This window comes from Schistocerca serialis, chromosome 2, assembly GCF_023864345.2.
Source record: "Schistocerca serialis cubense isolate TAMUIC-IGC-003099 chromosome 2, iqSchSeri2.2, whole genome shotgun sequence".
Taxonomy (NCBI): Eukaryota; Metazoa; Arthropoda; class Insecta; order Orthoptera; family Acrididae; genus Schistocerca; species Schistocerca serialis.
Genome location: NC_064639.1, coordinates 243,177,596 through 243,203,869, shown reverse-complemented (window position 1 = coordinate 243,203,869; position 26,274 = coordinate 243,177,596). Strand labels below are relative to the sequence as shown.

Sequence of the window (26,274 nt, the reverse complement as noted above, 5' to 3'; positions counted from 1 at the left end):
TTTCCCCACAGAAAGAAATCCGGGGACGTCAGATCCGGTGAACATGAGGGCCATGGTATGGTGCTTCGACGACCAATCCACCTGAATATGCTATTCAGTACCGTTTCAACCGCAAGCGAGCTATGTGCCGGACATCCATCATGTCGGAAGTACATCGCCATCCTGTCATACAGTGAAAAATCTTGTACTAACATAGGTAGAACATTACGTAAGAAATCAGCATACATTGCACCATTTAGATTGCCATCGATAAAATGGGGGCCAATTATCCCTCCTCCCATAATGCCGCACCATTCATTAACCCGCCGAGGTCGCTGATGTTCCACTTGTCGCAGCCATCGTGGATTTTCCGTTGCCCAATATCGCATATTATGCTGGCTTACGTTACCGCTGTTGGTGAATGACGCTTCGTCGCTAAATAGAACGCGTGCAAAAAATCTGTCACCGTTCCGTAATTTCTCTTGTGCCCAGTGGCAGAACTGTACACGACGTTCAAAGTCGTCGCCATGCAATTCCTGGTGCATAGAAGCATGGTACGGGTGCAGTCGATGTTGATGTAGCATTCTCAACACCGACGTTATTGAGATTCCCGACTCTCGAGCAATTTGTCTGGTACTGATGTGCGGATTAGCCGCGACAGCGGCTAAAACACCTACTTGGGCATCATCATTTGTTGCAGGTCGTGGTTGACGTTTCACATGCGGCTGAACACTTCCTCTTTCCTTAAATAACGTAACTATCCGGCGAACGATCCGGACACTCGGATGATGTCGTACAGGATACCGAGCAGCATACATAGCACACGCCCGTTGGGCATTTTGATCACAATAGCCATATATCAACACGATATCGACCTTTTCCGCAGTTGGTAAACGGTCCATTTTAACACGGGTAACGTATCACGAAGCAAATACCGTCCGCACTGGCGGAATGTTACGTGATACCACGTTCTTATACGTTTGTGACTATTACAGCGCCATCTATCACAAAGCGAAAAAAGTGGTCCAACTAAAACATTCATATTTCATTACGTACTACACGAATATGTAATAAAAATGGGGGTTCCTATTTTAAAAAAAACGCAGCTGATATCCGTTTGACCTATGGCAGTACCATCTAGCGTTCCAACCATAGCGCCATCTGGCTTCCCCCTTCAAGCTAGACGAGTTTCGTTCTTTGTAGTTTTCTCGTTTGATGCTTATTTCGTGAGATATTTGGCCCGGTCACTATCAATTGACCACCCTGTATATTTGAATGACTTTCTGCATAACATTCAGCAAGCAAAGTTGGGACTTTTGCAGACGACACTAGTGTTGTAATAAAACCCATTAGAGAGAAGGCAACAAAAGAGATGGTAACTGGTATTTGGCAAGCAATTATTACTGGCTGTCTGGTAATGGACTCTCCCAAAATTTTGCAAAATCACACTACGTTCAGTTTATAACAACAAATAGATTCGTACCAACGATCGATGTAGCGCATAAGCAGGAGTCGGTAAATAGGGTACATTGCTCCAAATCTTTGGTTTTACATACTGGTGAAAACTTAAAGTGGAAGAAGCGTATTGTTGAGCTTTTCAAACAGTTAAGTTCAGCAACACAAATACTGATGTCGTAAGCACACGTACAAACCTCCTGACGTATTTTACATATTTACTTACAAAGATAGTACTGATTGTACAAAAGCGAACAGTAGTAATAATATGTGGTGTTCACCCACAGACGTCATGTAGGTACCTCTTTGTGGAGCAAACAATTTAACTGCGCCGTCGCAAAACATATATTCACTAATGAAATTCGTCACAAATAAACCATCACAGTTTGAGAAGAACAGTGACGTCCACACGTACAACACTAAAGGGAACAACGACCTGTACTACGCGTTGTTAAAACAGTTAGTGACTCAGAAATAAGCCCAATAAGCAGCAACGAAAATTTTCGATCATTTGCCCAATAGCAGAAAATGTATGACAGGTAGCGAAGCAAGTATTAAATCTAATTTAAAATCTTTTCTTCTTCACAGCTCTTTCTGTTTCATTGACGAATTTCTACTTAAAAACTGGTGGCAAAAATAATATTTTGTGAAATATTTATAAAAATTAAGTGTAGTTGCATGGGGTGCGAATAAAAATAATACTTTCTTCATTAACGTTAATACCAGTCATGTACACATACCCATAAACTGACTCGTTCCACATAATTTAGATAAAATGATCTATGAAACATGTAACTAACTAACTAAACCTATAGGAAGGTGCAGGAGGAGGAGTGGAGGGGAGTAAAAGGGACAATCACAAACATTTGAAGCCGATTTCCATTTGAGGGCGTTGCTGCAACCTATTGCAACGTAGCACGACTCTGATTCGGGTATACACCGATGAAACAAAACATTATGACCACCTGTTTGGTAGCGTGTTGTTCCACATCTCAATCACAGTACAACAAAGACTCTGCTTGATATAATACCAGAAGTACCTAGCACCAGATGTCTACGAACAGGTCAAGCAGTTACCGCAGATTAGGGGATAGTGATTTATTGTCACGCAACTGGTGCTCGATATACTCTGAAGAGCCAAAGAAACAGGTGAACCTGATTAATATCGTGTAGGGTCCCTGCGACCACGAAGAAGTGCCACAACACAACGTGAAATGGACTCTACTAATATCTGGAGTAGTGCAGGAGGGAACTGACGCCATGAATCCTTGCAGAGCTGTCCATAAATCGGTAAGAGTACGAGGGGGTGTAGTTCTCTTCTGAACAGCAAGTTGCAAGGCACCCCAGATATGCTCAATAATGTTCACGAATGGGCTGTTTGGTGGCCATCGGAAGTATTTAAATTCAGAATAGTGTTCCTGGACCAACTCTGTAGCAATTCTGGACGTGTGGGGTGTCGCATTGTCCTGCAGAAATTGCCCAAGTCCATGTGAATTCACAATGGACATAAATGGATGAAGGTGATCAGACAGGATGTTTACGTACGTGTCACCTGTCAGAGGCATATCTAGAGGTATCAGGGGTCCCATCTCATTCCAACAACACACGCCCCACTGTATTACAGAGCCTATACCAGCTTGAACACTCCCCTGCTGACATGCGTGGTCCATGGATTCATGAGGTTGTCTCCATACCTGTACACGTCCATCCGCTCGATACAATTTAAAGCGAGACTCGTTCGACCAGGCACCATGTTTCCAGTCATCAACAGCCCAATGGCGGTGTTGATGGGCACAGGCGAGGCGTAAAGCTATGAGTCGTGCAGTCATTAAGGGTACACGAGTGGGCCTTCGGTTCCGAAAACCCATATCGATGATGATTCGTTGAATGGTTCGCACGTTGACACTTGCCGATGGCCCAGCATTGAAATCTACGGCAATTTGGGGAAGGGTTGCACTTCTGTCACGTTGAACGATTCTCTTCAATCGTCGTTGGTTCCGTTCTTGCAGGATCTTTCTCCGGCTACAAGGATGTCGGAGATTTAATGTTTTATCGGATTCCTGATATTTACGGTACACTTCGTGAAATATTCGTACGGGAAAATCCCACTTCATCGCTAGCTCTGAGATGCTGTGTCCCATCTACCACGTTCAAACTCACTTAAATCTTGGTAATATGCCACTGTAGCAGCAGTAACTGATCTAACAACTGCGCCTGACACTTGTTGTCTTATATAGGGGTTGCCGACCACAGAGTCGTATTTGCCTGTTTAAATATCTCTGTATTAGAATACGCATGCCTATACCAGTTTCTTTGGTGCTTCAGTGTATATTCCGACGGTTACAGATCAGACACATTTGCTAGACAAGACATCAGTATGAGTTCATTATAAAGCCCCTCAAACCACTGTAGCACGATTCTGACCTTGCAACACGAACAATTATCCTGCTGGAAGTTATCATCACCATAGGGGGAGACTTCAAGCACAAATCGATGTGCGTAGTCCACAATCATATTCAGTTAGTTCATTGCTGCCACGTTGCCTTCGATTAGCACCATAGATCGTATGGAATCCCAACTCAGTATACCCCACAACATAATTCTGCTCCCACCGGCCTGCATCTGTGGCCCGATGCATGTTGCCGGCCGTGGTGGTCTAGCGGTTCTAGGCGCTCAGTCCGGAACCGCGCGACCGCTACGGTCGCAGGTTCGAATCCTGCCTCGGGCATGGATGTGTGTGATGTCCTTAGGTTGGTTAGGTTTAAGTAGTCCTAAGTTCTAGAGGACTTATGACCACAGATGTTAAGTCCCATAGTCCTCAGAGCCATTTGAACCATTTCTGAACCCGATGCATGTTTCGTGCAGCCATTCGCCTGCATGACGTGTAAGGATCCAAAGATGGACCTGGTGTAATAAGAATGCGGTTCATTCGACAGGTGACACGTTTCTATTGATCCACGGTGACAATTCAATGATGCTGTGTCATTGGAATCATAACTGGTTATGTCTTTGGGTCAATACTGGAACAGTTAGGGGTCCTGTGATGTGGAGCACAATGTTCAACAATGCCCTTTGAAAGATGTGCTCCGAAGCACTTGCGCCTGCGCCAGCATTGCACACTTTCTTCAGATTTGCCACAGATTGATGTTAATTCTCGATTACACACGGGGGATCCTCCGACCTTTATGTTTTGGATGAGTCATGCTCGTCCAAAACCATACGGCCTACTCCTTATTTTCACCATCCTTCAACCACGTTCTTTAGGCGCTCACGACAGTAGTACGCCAACAGGCGATCGGCATTGTTTTTTCAGAAATTCTCAGTTCCAGCCACAGCGCCATAACAATGTGCCCTTTGTCAAAACTACACTACTGACCATTAAAATCGCTAGACCAAGAAGAAATGCAGATGATAATCGGGTATTCATTGGACAAATATATTATACTAGAACTGACATGTGATTACATTTACACGCAATTTGGGAGCATAGCTCCTGAGAAATCACTACCCAGAACAACCACTTCTGGCCGTAATAACGGCCTTGATGCGCCTGGGCGTTGAGTCAAACAGAGCTTCGATGCCGTGTACAGGTACAGCTGCCCATGCAGCTTCAACACGATACCACAGTTCATCAAGAGTAGTGACTCGCGTATTGTGATGAGCCAGTTGCTCAGCCACCATTGACCAGACGTTTTCAATTGGTGAGAGATCTGGAGAATGTGCTGGCCAGGGCAGCAGGCGAATATTTTGTGTGTCCAGAAAAACCCGTACAGGACCTGCAACATGCGGTCGTGCGTTATCCTGCTGAAATGTATGGTTTCGCAGGGTCGAATAAATGGTAGAGCCATGGGTCGTAACACATCTGAAATGTAACGTCCACTGTTCAAAGTGCCGTCAATGCGAACAAGAGGTGACCGAGACGTGTAACCAACGGCACCCCATACCATCACGCCGGGTGATACGCCAGTATGGCGATGACGAATACGCGCTTCCAATGTGCGTTCACCACGATGTCACCAAACACGGATGCGACCATCATGATGCTGTAAACAGAACCTGGATTCATCCGAAAAAATGACGTTTTTCCATTCGTGCACCCAGGCTCGTCGTTGAGTACACCATCGCAGGCGCTCCCGTCTGTGATGCAGCGTCAAGGGTAACCGCAGCCATGGTCTCCGAGCTGATAGTCCATGCTGCTGCAAACGTCGTCGAACTGTTCGTGCAGATGGTTGTTGTCTTGCAAACGTCCCCATCTGTTGACTCAGGGATCGAGACGTGGTTGCACGATCCATTACAGCCATACTGATAAGATGCCTGTCATCTCGACTGCTAGTGACACGAGGCCGTTGGGATCCAGCATGGCGTTCTGTATTACACTCCTGAACCCACCGATTCCGTATTCTGCTAACAGTCATTGGATAAACCGCAATCGTGATAGGCTACAATCCGACCTTTATCAAAGTCGGAAACGTGATGGTACGCCTTTCTCCTCCTTACACGAGGCATCACAATAACGTTTCACCAGGCAACACCGGTCAACTGCTGTTTGTGTATGAGAAATCGGTTGGAAACTTTCCTCATGTCAGCACGTTGTAGGTGTCGCCACCGGCGCCAACCTTGTGTGAATGCTCTGAAAAGCTAATCATTTGCATATCACAGCATCTTCTTTCTGTCGGTTAAATTTCGCGTCTGTAGCACGTCATATTCTTGGTGTGGCAATTTTAATGGCCAGTTGCGTAATTATATCAGTGGATTTCCGCATTTGGGAGCCGTATCTTCGCTAGAATGAGTGCCAATCCGTCTCTCTTACGCTTACGTTCTTTTCTTACTGCGTCACGTGCTCGCAACGCCACCAGGAGGCATTCATTTTCGCAGTGAGCAGTGGTCTTAATGTTCTGGCTCATCAGTGTATAGGGAAGGATATGTGGGCAAGGTATACGTTTGGGAATCGTGTCTTTCCGACGGGCATGCGATACGTGCGGAAACTTTAACTATGGCGACATTATTACCAGGTGTTTCCAAACAGGATCAACTTGCCTTTTTCTTTTCTTGGCTGCCAAATAAAAAACACTGGAAGATACCCATCTGAGAATTAAAAACGTTTATGGGGCAGCATGTCTGTCGAAAAGCACCGTTTTGGAATGGGTCGCCAATGGGTACTGTTGCTTCATGGTAATGCACCCTCCCGTATCACATTAGTCGTAATGAAGAAGTTACGGCAACTCAAGTGGGAGACATCTGAGCATCCTCCTTATAGTGGTAAACTTTCCTCATGCAATTATCACGCCTTGGATGCTTTACTAGTTGCCTTGAAGGGTCGACGATTCCTTTCGGTTGAGGATGTGCACCAAGCAGTTATGGAGCTATGCACTTCCGCACGCAGCAAGAAAGCTGATTTACCAAACGGATATCTTCGACCTGGTGCGTCGGTGGGGCGGTAGCCTCAATGCTCATGGCGATTTTGCCCGATTGGCATACCGATTCTAGATTGTACGGCTTTCGAACGGAAGCTTTTTTATCGACCCTTATAGTAGAAGAGAAAGTAATAGCTTGCCTAACAACAAAATTTGTGAAGTAGTCAAAGATATTTCCATGTAGGAACCCAGATAACTATGTAGGTGCAGAGAGCTTGAACAGGATAGATAAGTTATGAGATCTTTTGGGAGTGATGAATTGGGAGAGTTTCTCACGTTTCATGAACAAGTTTATTCCTTTTTAAGGGCTCAGTTGGTGTTTCGGACTTAAGTCCACAATAGAGCAGGGAGAAAAGACGGGATTGCTAGCTTGGAGCCGGTACAAGACAGAGCAGTACGACTTTACTCGATACTCCTCTAACAGTCAACGAGTGATTATTGCTCCTGCACTTTCCCTATTGGCAGCACATATCGAGTGCATAGCGGATAGATTCGTCGTCAGCACTTCAAGCAAATAAATGACTTTTGAGGCGACTAGCTTACTTGGTACGTACCCGCCAATGAACTATAACTGAATATTGCAAGAAAATATTGTAAAAAGAAAACTCCATATGATGACAAGTCTGGCTGAGTGACCTGCACATTAGTAAGGCGAGAGCAAGCAAACCGTCATATATTGATTCACACAATCGAAGAAAGCTTGTTTCAGTAAAGGGGTTCCATTGCGACAGGTATACATATGGGGAAATGAGGAAGAAGTTCCTGACAGTTCTACGTCTGGAGGACAACATTGTGTGGAAGTAAGGACGAGGATTGGGTACGCGTCTCCGCAATCAGACTTTTGATAATTTGTGGAGTTGCAGTATGGGGGAATAATGCTAGCATGGATACCACACTGGACATACTTCATTATATGGATTTAGCAGGAGGATCATACAGGCTGAAAACTGGAAATGTGAAGGACATCCAGAGTAATGAATGTGGTAAACACAGAAATAGTTGGGGCAATGGTGAATGACTATACAGTAACTTACAGCTGCTTCAATAAATCCTTCACTATAATAGTAGGAAGGTGTGAACAGTGGAAGAAGGAACCATTATCTCGTGCAGGTTACGTAGTCTGGTTTACTGACGAGTCTGATAGAGTAGAAGATCCCGAAGCTGGGATATACGGAGTACAGAGCAGACTAGAGAGCGCAAAGTCTCTAGGGAAGCGTTATTCCAGGTACAGAGATTCGCTATCAGTGTGATGGGGAGAATCTCTGTAGGTGTTACTACGATCTTTTTCTTTTTTTTTAGTTTTATTTGCTGCCATTTACAAACGACCTGCTATCTTGTTACTAAGACAAGTCGGATGTTCACAATATAAAATTGTACATACACAGAATGTGAAACCTATTTGTTCTCTTCTTATTTTTTATACTCTTGAACAATATTAACAGTATTGCAGCTTTAAATAGTTAGAGACTTAAAAGTAATTAAGAAACGGGAATACTTAAAATTAACAATTTACGTCAAAAATTTGAATAGACAGTATTAATGTTCCATAATAAAATTTATTTAGTAGTTCGTTAGGAAACTGCTTTCGGCTTCTTAGGCCATCGTCACGGAAGTTGTCTGACGATTGCCTAAGAAGTCGAAAGGTGGTTCATAACGAACTATTAAATACATATTTTTGTGGAAAATTTGTAATGTTTATTCGAGTGTTTAACTTGTCTATGTTCCTCCAAAAATCGACGGAATATTCCATAAATATTAGCATTTTATATGTACAAGATAGGAATTTAGAAAGATAGAAAGGCGTTATGATATATTAAGTCATGAATATTATAATTCGAAAAATGTCGTAAAACTAACTAGATTCTGGCATCTAAGAAGAAGAAATAAAAGATAGTAGGAAAGTATGTAGAACGTATTAGAGGTCCCACTATCTAGCTATCTCGGGTGTGACGGTTTGGCAGTCTACGAGCCTATCGCATTCTGGTTAATGTGCAAAATGAATTTTTGACATTCATCTGACAAATTTAAGTGTGTTGAGTTGTATCTGTATTACTCTTATACTACATTTGTTACAAGTCACACGTGATTTAGTTGTACATCTTTTACTTCCTTATTTCTACGTGTTGTGTGCATGGTGTTTGTGTTGTGTGTAAGGTAAAACTTTATCTAAGCTTAATAAACAATTATTTCATTTAAATTACAGGTGTTACACAACACGTTGCTACATATATGAAAATATTTTATTATAGATGATCCATCTCTTTGCTCTTTAATTTGCTGGCCTTTCTCTTAACTTCGTCTTTCAGTAGTAAGTGCACCGTTTTATTTGCTGCAATTGTTAGTTTATTGTTGTTACACCTACATTGATATCTTCGAGGAGTTGCGTAGTCTTTTATTCTATCTTCTTGACAAGAATTGTAGCACCTACATTCACCGAGACAGGCAAGTAGCTGTGAAATCTCTATCATCCCCTACAATGACATCAAAGATCGTTGCAGAATCCCATTAAATTCTTATGAGACAGTGGGAAAGTAGCAGAGGAAACCAGCTGTTTGTCCTGGTCACCTGGTTGATAGACCAGCCACGGCAGGGATAACGACTGCAGTTATTGGACCGGCACCCCTCCAATCTAGCACTAAAGCGATTGTAAGATCTAAACTACACAGCTGAGTTAGGAAACCCGAAAACAAAAAACAAAAATGGCAAGCTAATGATGCCTAAATGATATTTAAAGAGAAGTTCTGTGATCCTAGATTTGAACAGGAAGCAGATTAAATTCATGGTCAGTTTAATGACGCGCACTTCATGAAACAACTGTGCACGATAGAAATACACCAGAAAGCCCGTAAGGGTAAACTATGGTACAGGGATTAAACCGCAACACATTTAATCTTCCAAAGCGAAACACTGGAGGCCAAAAGGCATAAAATATTTTGGTTAATAAATTCTGAAGAAATTGTGGCTAACAGAGATATAAAGGGACTCTTTTAGTTTTAAGAGTGCTGGTGGCCTTCACTAGAGTGAAAGAGAGAGCTACCGCACCTAAACTGACCTTCGGTGTTGGCAACAGGAGCCAGGAACACTGTTGTTTTGTCTTCCTGGTTAAAACAAAACAAATTAGAAATGGTGGATCATCGGAAAACCGAGAAAGGAGAAACTGGAAGCATTCTAAATGTGGTGCTATCGGAGAGTACAAAAAATAAAGTAGACAGTAAATGTATGAAATTAATAAGTACTAAAAAGAACAAACGAAGTAAATCGTCTATGGAAGACCCTAGTGGAAAAGTAGTGGAGACAATTATGTAATTATTACGCAGACATTAAAAGAACGCAAGGCCGGAAGAGTTGGAACGCAGCACGAAACCAGTTACAACACTGGTGTACAATAGAAAAGGGAAACAAACAGGATCAACAGGCTGTGTATGTATACGATACTGGTGCTTTCGAACTGAGTTTCCCATTCCCACTTCATCCCCACTGCCGTATGTACTGTTATATACACAGGTTCTGTAATGCACTAAAAGTCAAAATTATACGGATGGTCGAGCAGCTTATTTTAAATGCCTTGAACCACAGCTCGGAAGGGCATAGTTGTGCTTGTATTTAGGAAAACTATCAAGATTCGCTGGGCCAGTTGCATCAACTCTCACTAGTAAAGTTTCAAGGGCCGTAAGCGACACGAAGACATTTAAGGAACCAGGACGTAATGGTCAGCGCGGAGAATTTTGGAAAAATAAATGAATACTTCAATACCATTGTGTACTCTGGCGGCATACGTGCCGACTGGCTATCAAATATCACAACAACACACTTTTTGAGAAGCAAAGGCGATCCATCCAATTTGTTTGCTCTTTTTGAACGTGTCTTTCAATATCCATTCCAAGTCAATGTGAAATTGTCAGTCTATAAGTAGGGCCTTATCGACGGATATGGTGCAAATTCGGTAATTCAAATGTTCAAATGTGTGTCAAATCTTATGGGACTTAACTGCTAAGGTCATCAGTCCCTAACCTTACACACTACTTAACCTAAATTATTCTAACGACAAACACACACACCCGTGCCCGAGGGAGGACTCGAACCTCCGCCGGGACCAGCCACACAGTCCATGACTGCAGCGCCTCAGGCCGCTCGGCTAATACCGCGTGGCTGCGGTAATTATTGCAGTCGAGTAACTGGTAAAAGAACACGATGAAGATCCCTTGCATTAGCGTTGCAGAGAAGAGCAGAGGGAAATACCCAGCACGCTTATCGGAAAGTGTACCTGTGACAGTGAGCAATTATCAAGGATCTGCTTTGTCACCTTCTGATGTTAATTCTTATCATAAACTCCAAACACGATTTCTGCAGTCAGATGGACTCTGCCGTGCGCAAAAGGTGTCACACGCTCTTCCAAAGAACATCTTCAACGACGAACCGAAACCAGGTATAGCGGACTCCAGCAATATCGTCTGTATGTAAATGTCCACAAAGCAATTACTCGGAAAACAAGTAAACTCTTGCTTCCATTAAATTAAATGAAATCGCACTAAAGAGGTTTGAACATTTCTGGTATCTCGGATGCCATATGCAAATCGAAACGGCGTAAATGACACACGAACCTGAGCCATTGCAGCATATAAGCAATAAAGTTGAATCAAAGCGCAGTGGCACTATCCGCCGCTGTGTGACGTGACAGACTGTTGATCAGTGACGAAAAACCACTGAATAATTCCTCCTTGGTAATGCAATTTCAGCGTTACGTAACAGGAGTGACTATGAGAAACTCCGTAAGAAAACAACACTAATCAGACAGTGTGATGCAGAAGTAGGTTTTTGCTGGTGTTTCTTGTTTGAAAAATGCAGCTCGCAGTCTTTGTGCAGCAAGTGGATAGAAATAGGAGAAAAATTGCAAAATAGCCTCTCATTCAGGCCGATGGTAATGAAACAACACCACTGTAGCTCCACAATGGAAACCGGTGCATGTTGCTTGGTGTTTGAAATTCCCTGAAAAACATGTGTAGCTCCTATAAAAGAGGGTAATATACACTGCCCAATCACATAAATGTGACCACCTGTCAAAAGCTTGAATAAACACCTTTTGCATCGCGGACGCTGTGAGACGACCGGCCGCTGTGGCCGAGCGGCTCTAGGCGCTTCAGTCCGGAACTGCGCTGCTGCTACTGTCGTAGGTTCGAATCCTGCCTCGGGCATGGATGTGTGTGACGTCCTTAGGTTAGTTAGGTTTAAGTAGTTCTAAGTCTAGGGGACTGATGAATGGTTCAAATGGCTCTGAGCACTATGGGACTTAACTGCTGAGGTCATCAGTCCCCTAGAACTTAGAACTACTTAAACCTAACTAACTTAAGGACATCAGACACATCCTTCCTGAGGCAGGATTTGAACCTGCGACCGTAGCGGTCGCGCGGTTCCAGACTGTAGCGCCTAGAAGCGCTCGGCCACTCCGGCCGGCGTGGACTGATGACCTCAGATGTTAAGTCCCATAGTGCTCAGAGCCATTTGAACCATTTTCGAACTGCGAGACGTGCAGGAAGAGTGTCATTGAGGTTCTCGAAGTTGCCGACAGGTAAGTGTTGCTATGCCGACTACAACTGCGCTGGGTTTCTCGGTTGAGAATCCCTGGCGCGAACATCCTGATCGAGATGGTGCCATAGATTCTGGATTTGGTTTAAAACTGGGCAGTTTGGTGGACAGGGGAGTACAGTAAACTCATTCTGGTGCTCTTCGAACCACACAAGTACACTGCAAGCTGTTTGACACGTTGCATTGTCCTGCTGGTAGATACTATCGTGCCGAGGAAAAACAAACTGTGTGTAGGAGTGGACATGGTTCCCAAAGATAGACACACAGTTGTGTACATTCATTGTGCCTTCCTGAATGACGAGATCATCCAGGTAACGCCTTTGGTCTGAACGTTTCTGATGATTGTTTCAGGGTGTTTGCTTTCAGACGTTTCACGCCGTACGGGGTAACAGCCATCTCTTCGATGGAGCACAAAACGCGATTCATCTGAAAGGGTCATCCATTGACAGTCAGTGGACGTCAACTTGCGGTGCTGTCGTGTAAATTCCACCCTTTGTCGTCGAAACAGTTGTCAGCACGGATGCATGAACCACGTGCCTGCTGTAGGGGTCCATACGCAGCAACGTTGGCTGAACGTAGGTTGAGAAGACACTGTTGATAGCCTCTTGATTCATCTGAACGGTCGCTTGCTCAATAGTTTCTGTTCGCCTGTACACATTGCGGCAGCGTCTTTCACCCTTGTCATCTATGGCCGGTGATACACCGCGGTTGCCTCTGCGCCGGGTTTGGATTGCACCATTTGGCCATGCACGATATAGTTTAACTACGGCAGCACATGAACTGTTTACAAGCTTAGCTGTTTCGGAAATGCTTCCACCTTGCGCCCGAAAGCCAATAATCATGACCTTGTGGACGACAGAAAAATCGCTCTGTTTCCGCATTATGACAACGACTGTACTGTTTTTCGTGTCCCCCGAAACGTTTTATACACTTTTCACTGCTAGTGCAACCACCTTCTGTCTGTTAGTGGTTATTGCCCGTTGACGTCGAACACAGATAGTAGTCACGTTAATGAGACTTTACCGAATACATTATACCGGGTGATCAAAAAGTCAGTATAAATTTGAAAACTGAATAAATCACGGAATAATGTAGATAGAGAGGTACAAATTGACACACATGCTTGGAATGACATGGGGTTTTAGAAGAACCAAAAAAATACAAAAGTTCAAAAAATGTCCGACAGATGGCGCTTCATCTGATCAGAATAGCAATAATTAGCATAACAAAGTAAGACAAAGCAAAGATGATGTCCTTTACAGGAAATGCTCAATATGTCCACCATCATTCCTCAACAATAGCTGTAGTCGAGGCATAATGTTGTGAACAGCACTGCAAAGCATGTCCGGAGATATGGTGAGGCATTGGCGTCGGATGTTGTCTTTCAGCATCCATAGAGATGTCGGTCGATCACGATACACTTGCGACTTCAGGTAACCCAAAAGCCAATAATCCTACGGACTGAGATCTGAGGACCTGGGAGGCCAAGCATGACGAAAGTGGCGACTGAGCACACGATCATCACCAAACGACGCGCGCAAGAGATCTTTCACGCTTCTAGCAATATGGGGTGGTTCTAATAAAACCACATGTCATTCCAAGCATGTGCGTCAATATTTACCTCTCTATCTACATTATTCCGTGGTTTATTAAGTTTTCAAGTTTATACTGACTTTTTGATCACCCGGTATATACGATTAAAGAGCGAACACTAAGAACGGAAGAGCACTCGGATTAAAAAGAAGCCAGCGATGTAGTCTTCCTCCGCTACTGCTCAACCAGTACACGGAAGAAATAAAGACAGAAATGAAAGGAAGCTACTGGAGTGGGATTAAAATTCAAGGTGGAAAGACACCAATGACAAGATTTGCTGAGGACATTGCTAGCCTCGGTGAAAGTGAGGAAACATTATAGGACATGTTGAAGGAAATAAACTAACTGAGAAGCACAGAATACGGATTGAAAGTAAAGCAGAGAAAGACCAAGTTAATTATGAGTAGCAGAAAAGAAATTATCAATAAAATTTACATGAAAGTAGAGGCCTCCGTAGGAACTCTGCTACGGTGAAAGCAAAATAAAACACAGTAGACGAATCAAAGAATATATAAGAAGCAGACTGGCACAGGGAAAGAGAGCATTTGTCATTTAATGGAGTCTAGTATACAGTATCCAACACAAGCCGATACTTCAGAAAGAAATTTGTGAGAGGTTACTACGCGAGCAGAACACTGTAGGGGAGTAAATCATGGACAGTGGGAAAATCGGAAAGGAGGAGAATCGAAGTGTTTGATATGAGATATTCAGAAAGCTGCTGAAATTGAAGTGGACTTATAACATAAGAAACGAGAAGATTCGACTAGGAAAGTAGTAGGTGCAACACACCGAATGTAAAAAGAGATGGGACGATAGTCTATGTGTTAAGCCATCAGGAAATGATAGCAGAGAGAGCCGTAGAAGCTAAAAACTGTAAAAGATACAGACTGCAATACATCCAACAATAATTAAGAAGGTTGGGTGTAAGTGGTACGCTGACATGAAATGGTTGGTACAATTTTTACTGGGGCATTGTAGATTAACTACTCCACGTAAATAACTGGTAGAATAGGTGGATGCCCTCAGCCACACAACCATCTTTCAGTGAAATGCGTGGACCTTAAAAGAGTGACACAGATCAATTCTGAAATCACACTTATCGTTTACATTTTAGATTTCTTATTTCCCGTATTCTAAATACATATATATCTGCAATGTTATTATCATCCTATTTATTTGTTTTCTGAAAGCACAGATTTGCTTCCGGATAGATCACATACAGTCTGTTTCCTACGTTTAAAACATGTTCCATTGATTTATGAACTATTATATAGGTATTTCGATCAAAACTTAATTTGTTCCAGGCAGTAAATAGAAACAAGCGTTTCAAATATAATGAGTAGGGACATGAAGGTCAATAACAGAGTAAGAGAAAACTGAGAATTTGAGAATGTAATAGCATCTGTCATAAAACTGAAATTAAAACGGGCAGTTGACATAATCAGTTCACGGAAAATGGAATAGTCTAATGGGATTCGGGTAGACGACATTAGGAGACAAGTGAGGTAAACTTGAGTGCATTACGTTAAGCTTTATTGGAAAGACTTGGGTCTAGTTTTGATCCGAAAATGGTCGAGAACTTTGATGTAAATGAAGATTTAACTGAGAACTCCGACGTTAGAGTAAATACCATTCTAGAAATTCTGACCAACACCTTCTACATTTACATCCATACTCCGCAAGCTACCTGACGGTGTGTGGCGGAGACGGATGAGAATTTGTGGGAAAGGTTTTCTATGTACTGTCCTTCTACGAAAATCACTTGGACTATCCTTCTAGACGTTTATTTATGTCTTTCTCATTACGAATGCTGTCCTTTATGCCTTACTCTGCCATGCAACAGCAGCGTCACAGAACAAACATTTCTTTTACAGCCGGTCGCACGTATCGCGACCATATATCTCCGCTGACAGCTAGCCGTCGCGGTTGTAAGAAGACGTGTACAATTTGTGTGCATGAATACGTATATCAGATAGCATTCATAAAAGGCGAACGGCCATTATAGCGTGTCGGGCACCTTATCCGCAGATGAAATCTTTGACAGAGACAGTAGTAAGGCTATAGGTCGTTGTAAAGTGACAGTACTATTCAACGCAGAGAATGCAAAGTGGCTTCGCGGTAGAGCGACTTTCCGATAGCTTGGCTTGAAGGTTAGCCGGCAGAATGAATGTCTCCACTCTGAGAGAGAAAGTATTTCTCGATGTGGAGTCATTCCTATTGTACCCAGATTTGAGCAAAGTCAAAGCTTCTGAACGTACAGGCCCTGGTTAGAATAAAGAAACTTATACATGAGCGAAGATGATTTCAATCCAAGGTACAGCCTATTGGCGTCGGAGATGCATATGCAGGGTGAATGGATAACTTTCTAATTAATAAGGGGTAAATGTGACTGGAGTAAACATTTCTGTTGGATGAAACTGTAAGTAATAGTGCAGTGCGCATTGCATGCACTGGTGAAGTCAGGAGGCAAACAGAGGTATGAAATGTGTAGATCACAACTAAGACTTCTCTGGAATGAGAAGGTGAGCGCAAATGCAGAAGAGCAGAAGGAAGATGAAGATTTAACGTCCTCCCGACGGCGGCATCATTAAAGACGAACTGGAGACGCAAATCTGGTGTGAAGGGGAGGGGTAGTTAACACATTTAATCCCTGCCGTGCACTATAAGGTGCTCCTTGAAGTAGGGTGGACCATACGAAATCTTCCGAAAAGGAGAGTTGTTAGTATTACTAGACGATTTTTTAATTTTTTGAGACGCGTGTTCTCGGGCACTTTTTTACTGAATGGATTTACTATGAAGTGTTGAGAAAATTTACTACATCGTTTGGCGTAGGTCAGATGAATCTCATAACAGTTTACAGATATTCAGTACTTCTTGGTTCGTGCATCCTCTTCGGTGTCATACTACGTCTACTTCTACACACTGCAAGCCGTCTTGCAGAGTGTGACGGAGCATAGGTTGAAGGTTAATATACTGGCGTTTATAATCGTCTTGGTACCTAATCCCACAACTCCTAACTCACCCCACACTTGTGGGTTCTAGTACATGTTACTGGCAGTGTGTCATACGTATTTCATTTTCACTCAAATTGCGCCAAGCGTTCCCGAATATTGCCGCATTCCTTCACGTCACCAGCTTGCCAGCACCACTGGACCGTATAGGAGCGAAGGGTTTTAGCCCCATGCTACTTTATTTCAATTAGTAAATCATATTTGTATCATGTTTGATGTAAATTACTTTAGATGTTCCAAAATTATGCTCATTCTTACTTATCATCGCCTTCCCATCCACAGCTCCACGTCTATGGTTTCTGGTGTTGTGTCACCTCTACAGCATTTTTCCCTAGCAGCAAGTCATGTATATGGCGAGTTCGGATGAAACTGTCCACGGTGATATGTGGTTTTGCAGACAGCATTCACGCTCTTTCGTTAGTCACCCATTACGGATTACGGCAGTTACTCTGGAAACAGATGTTTTAGTCAACAGAACACATAGTTTACACATTTGAAACGGAAGCTAGCGAGGAACGCAATGACTGTGATACTGCAAGTGGATATCCACTTGCTTGTGTATTCAATGATCTAGCAGAATCAAAGGCGCCAAAATATCCGGTGCTTTCCGATTTGTGACCTACTGGAAGTAGAGAGTGTTTCGTAATTAATGGCTTTAACGCATACAATTGGAAGCACACTTAACTACAAACAAAAATGTGTAATGAACATGGGCTCTAAAATGCATATCTTAACAGCTATGAGCACGTCTTCATCTTCGATACTGTGAAACTAATCTCTTCTAATTAAGAGATATGAGCACTTGTTCAGTAAAAGAGATACGTTTCACAGCAGCGAAAATGAACAAGTGCTCACAGCTCTTAAGGTATGCACTTCAGAGTCCGTATTTAGTGGACTTTTTTTCTTTTTTTGGTCCATACTATCATCTCTCAAAATATGGAAAGCAAAGAGCTTGCAGTAGTAGAGATTAATTTCACAATATCTAAAATGAAGAAGTGCTTATTGTTCTTACGATATGCATTTTAGAGCCCATGTTTACTAGATTTTTAATAGAAAGAATATCGTGCACTTACAGCTGTATGCGTTTGCGCCAGTAATTATGATACACCTTGTATAAATTACCGCTGAAGAAAAGAGAAGCAGTAATACGAGTATCAAGGACTAAGATGGCAAGCGAGTAGTAAGCAAAGAAGGAAAAGCTGAATGGTCGAATATGTAAAGAGCAATGCTATATGAAGGAAACGTGAAGACAGTAATATGAAAAGGGAAGTACATAAGGACGAGACGAGAGATGTAATGTTGCGAGATGAGACTGATAGAGCACTGAAACACAAAATTGGAGACAAGTTGCATGGAACACACGACATTGCCTCAGACCAATTAAGGTCTTTGAGAGAGGGGACTAGTACACAAGTTATGTGAAAAAGGCGAAATAGTCTGACACAGGAAAAAGAATGGAGTAATTTCAATGCTGAGGAAGGCAGGTGCCGACAAGTACGAATACTACCGAAATAGGTGAAGAGGCTAGGGTTACAAAATGTTAACACGGACTATTTACGAAAAATGCAAAAGCTGTAGAAGCCGACCTCAGGTAAGATCAGTTCGGTTTCCAGGGAAACGTAAAAATAAATGCGACAATGCTGATTCTATGATGTACCATAGAAGGCAGAAAGATAGCCAAACCCACATTTATAGGCACAGCGAAACTTCCACTTTGCAGTGGAGCGTACACTGTTTTGAAACTTCCTGGTTTATTAACACCTTATGTCAGACCTGGACTCGAGACAATAACACTGCGTTTTCTGGGAAACGTTCTCAGCGATTGGGCTACCCATGCTCGACTCACGGCTCACCTCCAAGGACTTAATACTTCTAGTACGGTTTTCGAATTTGTGTGACTTCACAGAAGCTTTCCTACATACATTGCTGCACTAGAACTCTTGGTAGAAAAAATATCGTGGAGAAATAACTTCACCGCAGCCTAGGGAATTATTTCCTGAATGAATTTTTCACTTTGCAGCGAAGTGTGCGGTATTTTGGAACTTATTGCCAGAGTAGGCCGTGGCTGAACCATTTCTCCACGGTATTCTTTTCCCAGGAGTGCTAGTGCCGCAACATTTGCAGAGCTTCTGTGAAGTCTGGAATGTAGGAGATGAGGTGCCGGCGAAATACAGGAGATGTTCTGGGTCCTGCCTGGATAGCTCATTCTGAAAGGCATTACCTACAAAAGGCAAAGTTCAGAGTTAGAGTTATTGTCCAGCGCTGTTTTTTTCTGCGAGGAAGCTACATTTATAACATAGGTGGATTTAATGGAAGCTTTAGAGATCGATGACTGGAATACATTCTTTGATATTCTAAGTTATCAGGCATAAAGTAATGGGAGAGAAAGGTTATCTAAAACTTGTATAGAAATTAGGCTAACGTTTTAATCTGGAAGGACATAAAGGGTGACAGTAAGAAAGACGAGAGTGAAACACACTATCAGTCTGTCCCCGACGTTTGGGAGTCTGTGTCTTGAGCTAGCTGTGAAGGAAACTAAGTATAAAGCTGGAAAGGGGATTAAAGTTCAGCAAGAAGAATTTAAAATTTTGACGTTTGCTAATAATGTATAAATCCTGTCAGAGCCGGCGAAGCACTTGGAAGAGTAGTTCAAGGAAACAGATAGTGTCTTGAAAAGAGGTTATAAGAACATCATCAACAGAAGTAAAACAACGGTAATAGAGTGTAGTCGAATTAAATCAGGTGATGCTGAGGAAGTTAGACTATAAAATGAGATCATATGGGTAGTAGACCAGTTTAGCTAATAAGCAGCAAAATAATTGATGATGGTCGAAGAAGAGGGGTCATAAAATGCAGACTGGCAATATCAAGACTGGCGACACATACTTAATATAAATTTAGTGTTAGGAAGCCTTTTCTGAAATTAGTTGTCTGGTTTGCAGCCATGTGCGGAAGTGAAAATGTGGACGATGTTCAAATGGTTCAAATGGCTCTGAGCACTATGGGACTTAACTTCTGAGGTTATCAGTCCCCTAGAACTTAGAACTACTTAAACCTAACTAACCTAAGGACATCACACACATCCACGCCCGAGGCAGGATTCGAACCTGTGACCGTAGCGGTCGCGCGGTTCCAGACTGTGGCGCCTAGAACCGCTCGGCCACCCCGGCCGGCGTGGACGATGTAACAAAACAATATACCCTTTTGAAATGTCGTGGAGAAGAAGAAAATTGAAGTTACATCATGAGGTATCATGACGTAGTCAGTTTGGTAATGCAGGGTAGTGTGTGTGTGTGTGTGTGTGTGTGTGTGTGTGTGTGTCTATATGTGTGTGTTTCTGTATAGAGCGGAGGTGTGGGGTTAAAAATCACTTGGGGAGACCAAGGTTTGATTACAGTAAGCAGATTATCATATGAACGTATGCTAGAGTGCTTAATACAGAGATGAAAGGGTTCGCAGACTGTACACTACCATGGCAAACTGCCTCAGACCAGTCTTCGGACTGAAGACCACACCTCGTAACTCCCATGGACATTCCGAGGTTTGAAGAGATTAGAGTTTCCATTTACCATAGCAGCACCACAGCCACTAGGTGGGTAAGGTGAGTCGTGTCACTTGTAAGTAGGCTGCTTCTATTTTGGCAGCGCTGTGTAGCGCTTTGAATTGGATCTCTGACAGCGCTTTCTTTGTAAGAGACTCTGTGGCGGTTCGATTCGTTGTTGGAAGTTAATCGCCAGTAGTGTTGGGCAGTTTGAAGTTAGTCGCCAGCAGTGATGGAAGTACTGTTGGGCAGTTGGAGGTGAAGCAGTGATGGATGTTAAATGTGAAAAGTTAGCTTTGATGGAGGGTAGAGGTCTGAAGTGTTAGCGAAGGCCAACGATCTGGAAGTATCAGACTTGGAGATTGAAAATTAATCATGAGAATATATCTCTGTGCTGGATGTCAATGACGATTTATATTCGTGTTTGAATTGGTTGTCACATTATTAAGGTAAAAAAATACATTATTTGGTTTCCAACAAATTCTTTCCTTTGCTAACTACATGGCTGTTAGTAGTTAGTGGCTTGCCGGCCGCTATGACCGAGCGGTTCTAGGCGCTTCAGTCTGGAACCGCGTGACCACTACGGTCGCAGGTTCGAATCCTGCCTCGGGCATGGATGTGTGTGACGTCCTTAGATTAATTAGGTTTAAGTAGTTCTAAGTTCTGGGGAAGTGATGACCTCAGATGTTAGGGTCCATAGTGCTCAGAGCCATTTGAACCATTTGAAGTTAGTGGCTTTAGTAGTTAGAATCTTTTATTTAGCTGGCATTATTGACGCTCGCTGTATTGGAGTAGTTCGCATAATGAAGATTTTTGTGAGGTAAGTGCTTACGTAAATGTATAGGTTATTGTTAAGATTTCTTTTTAGTCAGGGCCATTATTTTGAATTAATTGGCTCAAATGGCTCTGAGCACTATGCGACTTAACTTCTGCGGTCATCAGTCGCCTATAACTTAGAACTAATTAAACCTAACTAACCTAAGGACATCACTCACATCCATGCCCGAGGCAGGATTCGAACCTGCGACCGCAGCGGTCGCTCGTCTCCAGACTGTAGCGCCTAGAAACGCACGGCCACTCCTGCCGGCTTGAATTAATTATTTGAAGTCATGTTGTAATTTTTTTGAGCAGATTGCGTTGCACTTGAATATTGTGGGTCAGTGTTGACATGATAAGAAAAACAAAGAGAAAGTAGGCTCAGTACGTTCAGTTTTACTCAGCTCTTTCAGAATCAAATAACGTAGGAGTTTCATCTTCTCAGTCATTCAGCAATTTAAGTACAGATTCATACATTTAAATAAAGAAGTTTCGCACTCACCTTTGATGGCCTTGTCACAGCTGCACTCGATGAGCTCGCCCATGGAGCAGGCCCGCGTCACGGCGAACGTCACGCCCGCCGCCGTGATGGCGTTCACGAAGCCCGTCTCGCGCGTGTCTGAAACGCAAACACACGCACGGCTCACCACTGGCCCTGCACGCTGCACACCTCCCACACACACTCCTCACTGCATACGACTCCAGACGGCAGCGACTGAGTAACGCCACTCTGCAGAGTATTCGACCTCCCACAGCCTTCTACGTTACACACCGAGGTTCATTTTTCTACTGTTAATAACATATTTTTAACTCGTCCTTTATGAGCTGTGGTGGTGATACCTTCTTTAGTTCCCGAGAATGAATAACAAAATTTTTACACAAATTATATTTTGTTAAAATTTTCTCGGGGTATCAGCCGTGCGGCAGCGTCCAGTGGAAGCAACGTTCCTACGAGTTTTTTACTCACCTTCACGCGATGTGTAGCTCTTGGGCGGCACTCTCCTCTGTCTAGATAATAACGGGCGGACTTTTGAATAGACATAGGCGATATGCTGTGCGAAGGCGTTCCGTAACTTTGTCGTCAAAGAGACGGTGGAAACAAGAATAACTGACGATCTCGTCAACCTTGACAGCGATTTTCAACTACGTTCTGCATGAAATAAGGCGTTAGCGCAAATTAATCAAGAACACTTCTGTCTCAGAGAGAGGTGAGGGCAGCCGACAGAATGTCCATATGGCACCGGGACTCAACACTCAATTCCCGCACAACCAACTCAGATCAGAATACTCTCTTCTGTGGGAACCATTTGGCCCACTCGATTCTCTTACACCATAGCAGACTGGAATCCAGTAATTATAAAAGGTCATATCCAACAGGAAAACAACAGTTCCCCTGAGGATGATGACTAGTTAACTCGCTGAAACGTTTTTTTTTTTTTTCAAGGCAACCCTGCTACTCGGTTCATGGCCCGAGAAAATGACACCAATTAAATTCACTGCAAAAGCTTAGATTCTCACATGACACATTTGTAACGTTCCCGAGCAGATGCTAAACGTTTCCAGTCACATGTTGAAATTAACGTGGCAGACGCCACTATGCATTAATATCGATTTGCACAAAAGTTAGAAATATTTTCCTGCGTGTCCTATTAAGATGTTGTGATGTCCACAGGTTCACTACTTGCAAATCACAAATTTTTTGGTTTTCGTCCCATAAATTTAAGGAAGCAGTGACAAATAATTACGCGTTTCCTTTGTAAATAAAGTACCGAACGTCACAACTGCCAACAGTCCCAACACGCCAACCTAAAACTCATGTAGCAGAGAGTGATAGGAGACTCATGTCTGATTCGTAAGAAAAGTCGACAATAACTATCCTCACTGGTCAGAAAGTTTCAGTGTTTCAGTACTAGGTAACATCATGAATGACAATAACCTGTTAATATCAGCATCACCTTTCAGATTTCGCGCGTAATAAAGAAATAACTTAAGAGAACTCCACTCAGAAGGCGTAATAGATTGGACTCAGCACAAATGTTGAAGGAAAATACACTATAAGCTAACGTCAAGAACGATTTACGTCTCCATCTTTGTTCTCGACTATCAGTAGCATCGAACATAAAGTGGAAATAGTAGAAAGTATTTTGTATAGAGCAGCTAAATCTAAATATATTGCACCTAAATTTATTGTAAATTGAATGGCAGTGGATTTTTCGATCCGTTACAAACGATTTACCGTGCTGCAGGACACGTCTATTCAATGAAAGAAAATTGATTGACTGTCTCTATACGCGTCCCAATATCTCCCATGTTATTTTCGAGACTCATATACTAGATACACTAAGGTAGCAGCCGAACTGTTCCACATTCGTCCTCGAATGCTGGTCATATCTAGTTCATAAGCACTTCAAACGCTGGACCACTACTCTAGTCGTAGTCACACTACTGTGATGTGTGCGAATTACTTTACGGACACACTGCACTCCTCCCAGAACCCTTCCAAGCAAATCTGAATCTTCATTCCCCTTGCGTATCACAAATTTTATATGGTGGTCCTTAATAATACCCTTAAATATGTGACTTGCTGCAGATATTCGCCGTGTCCGCAGCTCGTGGTCGTGCGGTAGCGTTCTCGCTTCACGCGCCCGGGTTCCCGGGTTGGATTCCCGGCGGGGTCAGGGATTTTCTCTACCTCGTGATGACTGGGTGTTGTGTGCTGCCCTTAGGTTAGTTAGGTTTAAGTAGTTCTAAGTTCTAGGGGACTGATGACCTTAGACGTTAAGTCCCATAGTGCTCAGAGCCATATGTTCGCCGCTACAACACTGTCATTATCTCATCTACTTCCTAACTTTGCAAACCATTGTGAAGTGTGTGGCAGAAGATAAATCGCATTCTACTATGTATCTTCTCCTTATATTCGTGTGTGGAGCGTTAGAAAACAGATTGTCTCAATACCTCTGTGCGTGCCGTAATTTATCTACCCTTGTCTTCGCGGTCGTCACGTACGAAACTATTTTATATACCCGATTTCCTCTTTCAATAATGGTTCATGAAACTTTATAAGTAGGCTATAGCGGGACATCTGGCATGCATCTTACAGCGTCAACCACTTCAGGGTTTTCAACGTTTCTGCGACAGCCTCCCATGAGTCAAATAAACTGCTTCAGTAGAGCTGACTTCTAGTCTGTGGCAGCCAGCTGTAACCGAGCGGTTCTAGGCGCTTCAGTACGGAACCGCGCTGCTGTTACGGTCATACGTTCGAATCCTGCCTCGGGCATGGATGTGGTTGACGTCCTACGGTTAGTTAGGTTTAAGTGGTTTTCAGTCTAGGGCACCGATGACCTCAGATGTTAAGTCCCATAGTGCTTAGAGTAATTTGAACCATTTTGAAATTGAAGATCCCAGACTGACGACCTATATTAATTTATTTTTCGAAAGATTGTTTTGCAAGCTACTTCCTTTGTTGATGTGCTACGTTTCCCGACGATTCTTCCAATGAATCTCATTCAAGCATCTGCCTTACTAGCGATTAATTTTATGTGGTCGTTCCGCTTCAAATCGCCCCGTACAAGTACTCCTACGTATTTAAAAGAAATAACTACATTCATTGATTGTTCTGCAGTCACGTTGTTGTACACTACTGGCCATTAAAATTGCTACACCACGAAGATGACGTGCTACAGACGCGAAATTTAACCGACAGGAAGAAGATGCTGTGATATGCAAAAGGTTAGCTTTTCAGAGCATTCACACAAGGTTCGCCTCGGTGGCGACACCTAGAACGTGCTGACATGAGGAAAGTTTCCAACCGATTTCTCACACACGAACAGCAATCGACTGGCGTTGCCTGGTGAAACGTTGTTCTGATGAAGGAGGAGAAATGCTACCATCACCTTTCCGACTTTGATAAAGGTCGGATTGTAGCCTACCGCGATTGCGGCTTATCGTATCGCGACGATGCTGCTCACGTTGGTCGAGATCCAATGACTGTTAGCAGAATATGGAACCGGTGGGTTCAGGAGGGTAATACGGAACGCCGTGCTGGATCCCAACGGCCTCGTATCACCAGCAGTCGAGATGACAGGCATCTTATCCGCATGGCTGTAACGGATCGTGCAGTCACGTCTCGATCCGTGAGTCAACACATGGGGACGTTTGCAAGACACCAACCATCTGCACGAACAGTTCGACGACGTTAGCAGCAGCATGGACTATCAGCTCGGAGACCATGGCTGCGGCTACCCTTGACGCTGCATCACAGTCAGGAGCGCCTGCGATGGTGAACTCAACGACGAACCTGGGTGCACGAATCGCAAAACGTCATTTTTTCGGGTGAACCCAGGTTCGTTTACAACATCATACTGGTAGCATCCGTGTTTGGTGACATCGCGGTGAACGCACATTGCAAGCGTGTATTCGTCATCGCCATACTGGCGTATCACCCGGCGTGATGGTATGGGGTGCCATTGGTTACACGTCTCGGTCATCTCTTGTTCGCATTGACGGCACTTTGAACAGTGGACGTTACATTTTAGATGTGTTACGACCCGTGGCTCTACCCTTCATTCGATCCCTGCGAAACCCTACATTTCAGCAGCATAATGCATGACCGTATGTTGCAGGTCCTATACGGGCCTTTCTGGATACACTAAATGTTCGACTGCTGCCCTGGCCAGCACATTCTCCAGATCTCTCACCAACTGAAAACGTCTGTTCAATGGTGGCCGAGCAACTGGCTCGTCACAGTACGCCAGTCACTACTCTTGATGAACTGTAGTATCGTGTTGAAGCCGCATGGGCAGCTGTACATGTACACGCCATCCAAGCTCTGTTTGACTCAATGCCCAGGCGTATTAAGGCCGTTATTACGGCCAGAGGTGGT

The 26,274-nt window shown here is 43.4% G+C and overlaps 1 protein-coding gene across 1 annotated transcript in view; it reads right to left on the bottom strand.

The window, feature by feature from the left end:
• LOC126456987 (protein Wnt-6-like) overlaps positions 1–26,274 on the bottom strand; it is a 622,242-nt gene that overhangs the window by 14,918 nt on the left and 581,050 nt on the right. The window contains exon 3 of the mRNA XM_050092950.1: positions 21,895–22,011. Within this exon, the coding sequence (XP_049948907.1) occupies positions 21,895–22,011 (117 nt within the window). The remainder of the gene's footprint in view (positions 1–21,894; positions 22,012–26,274) is intronic.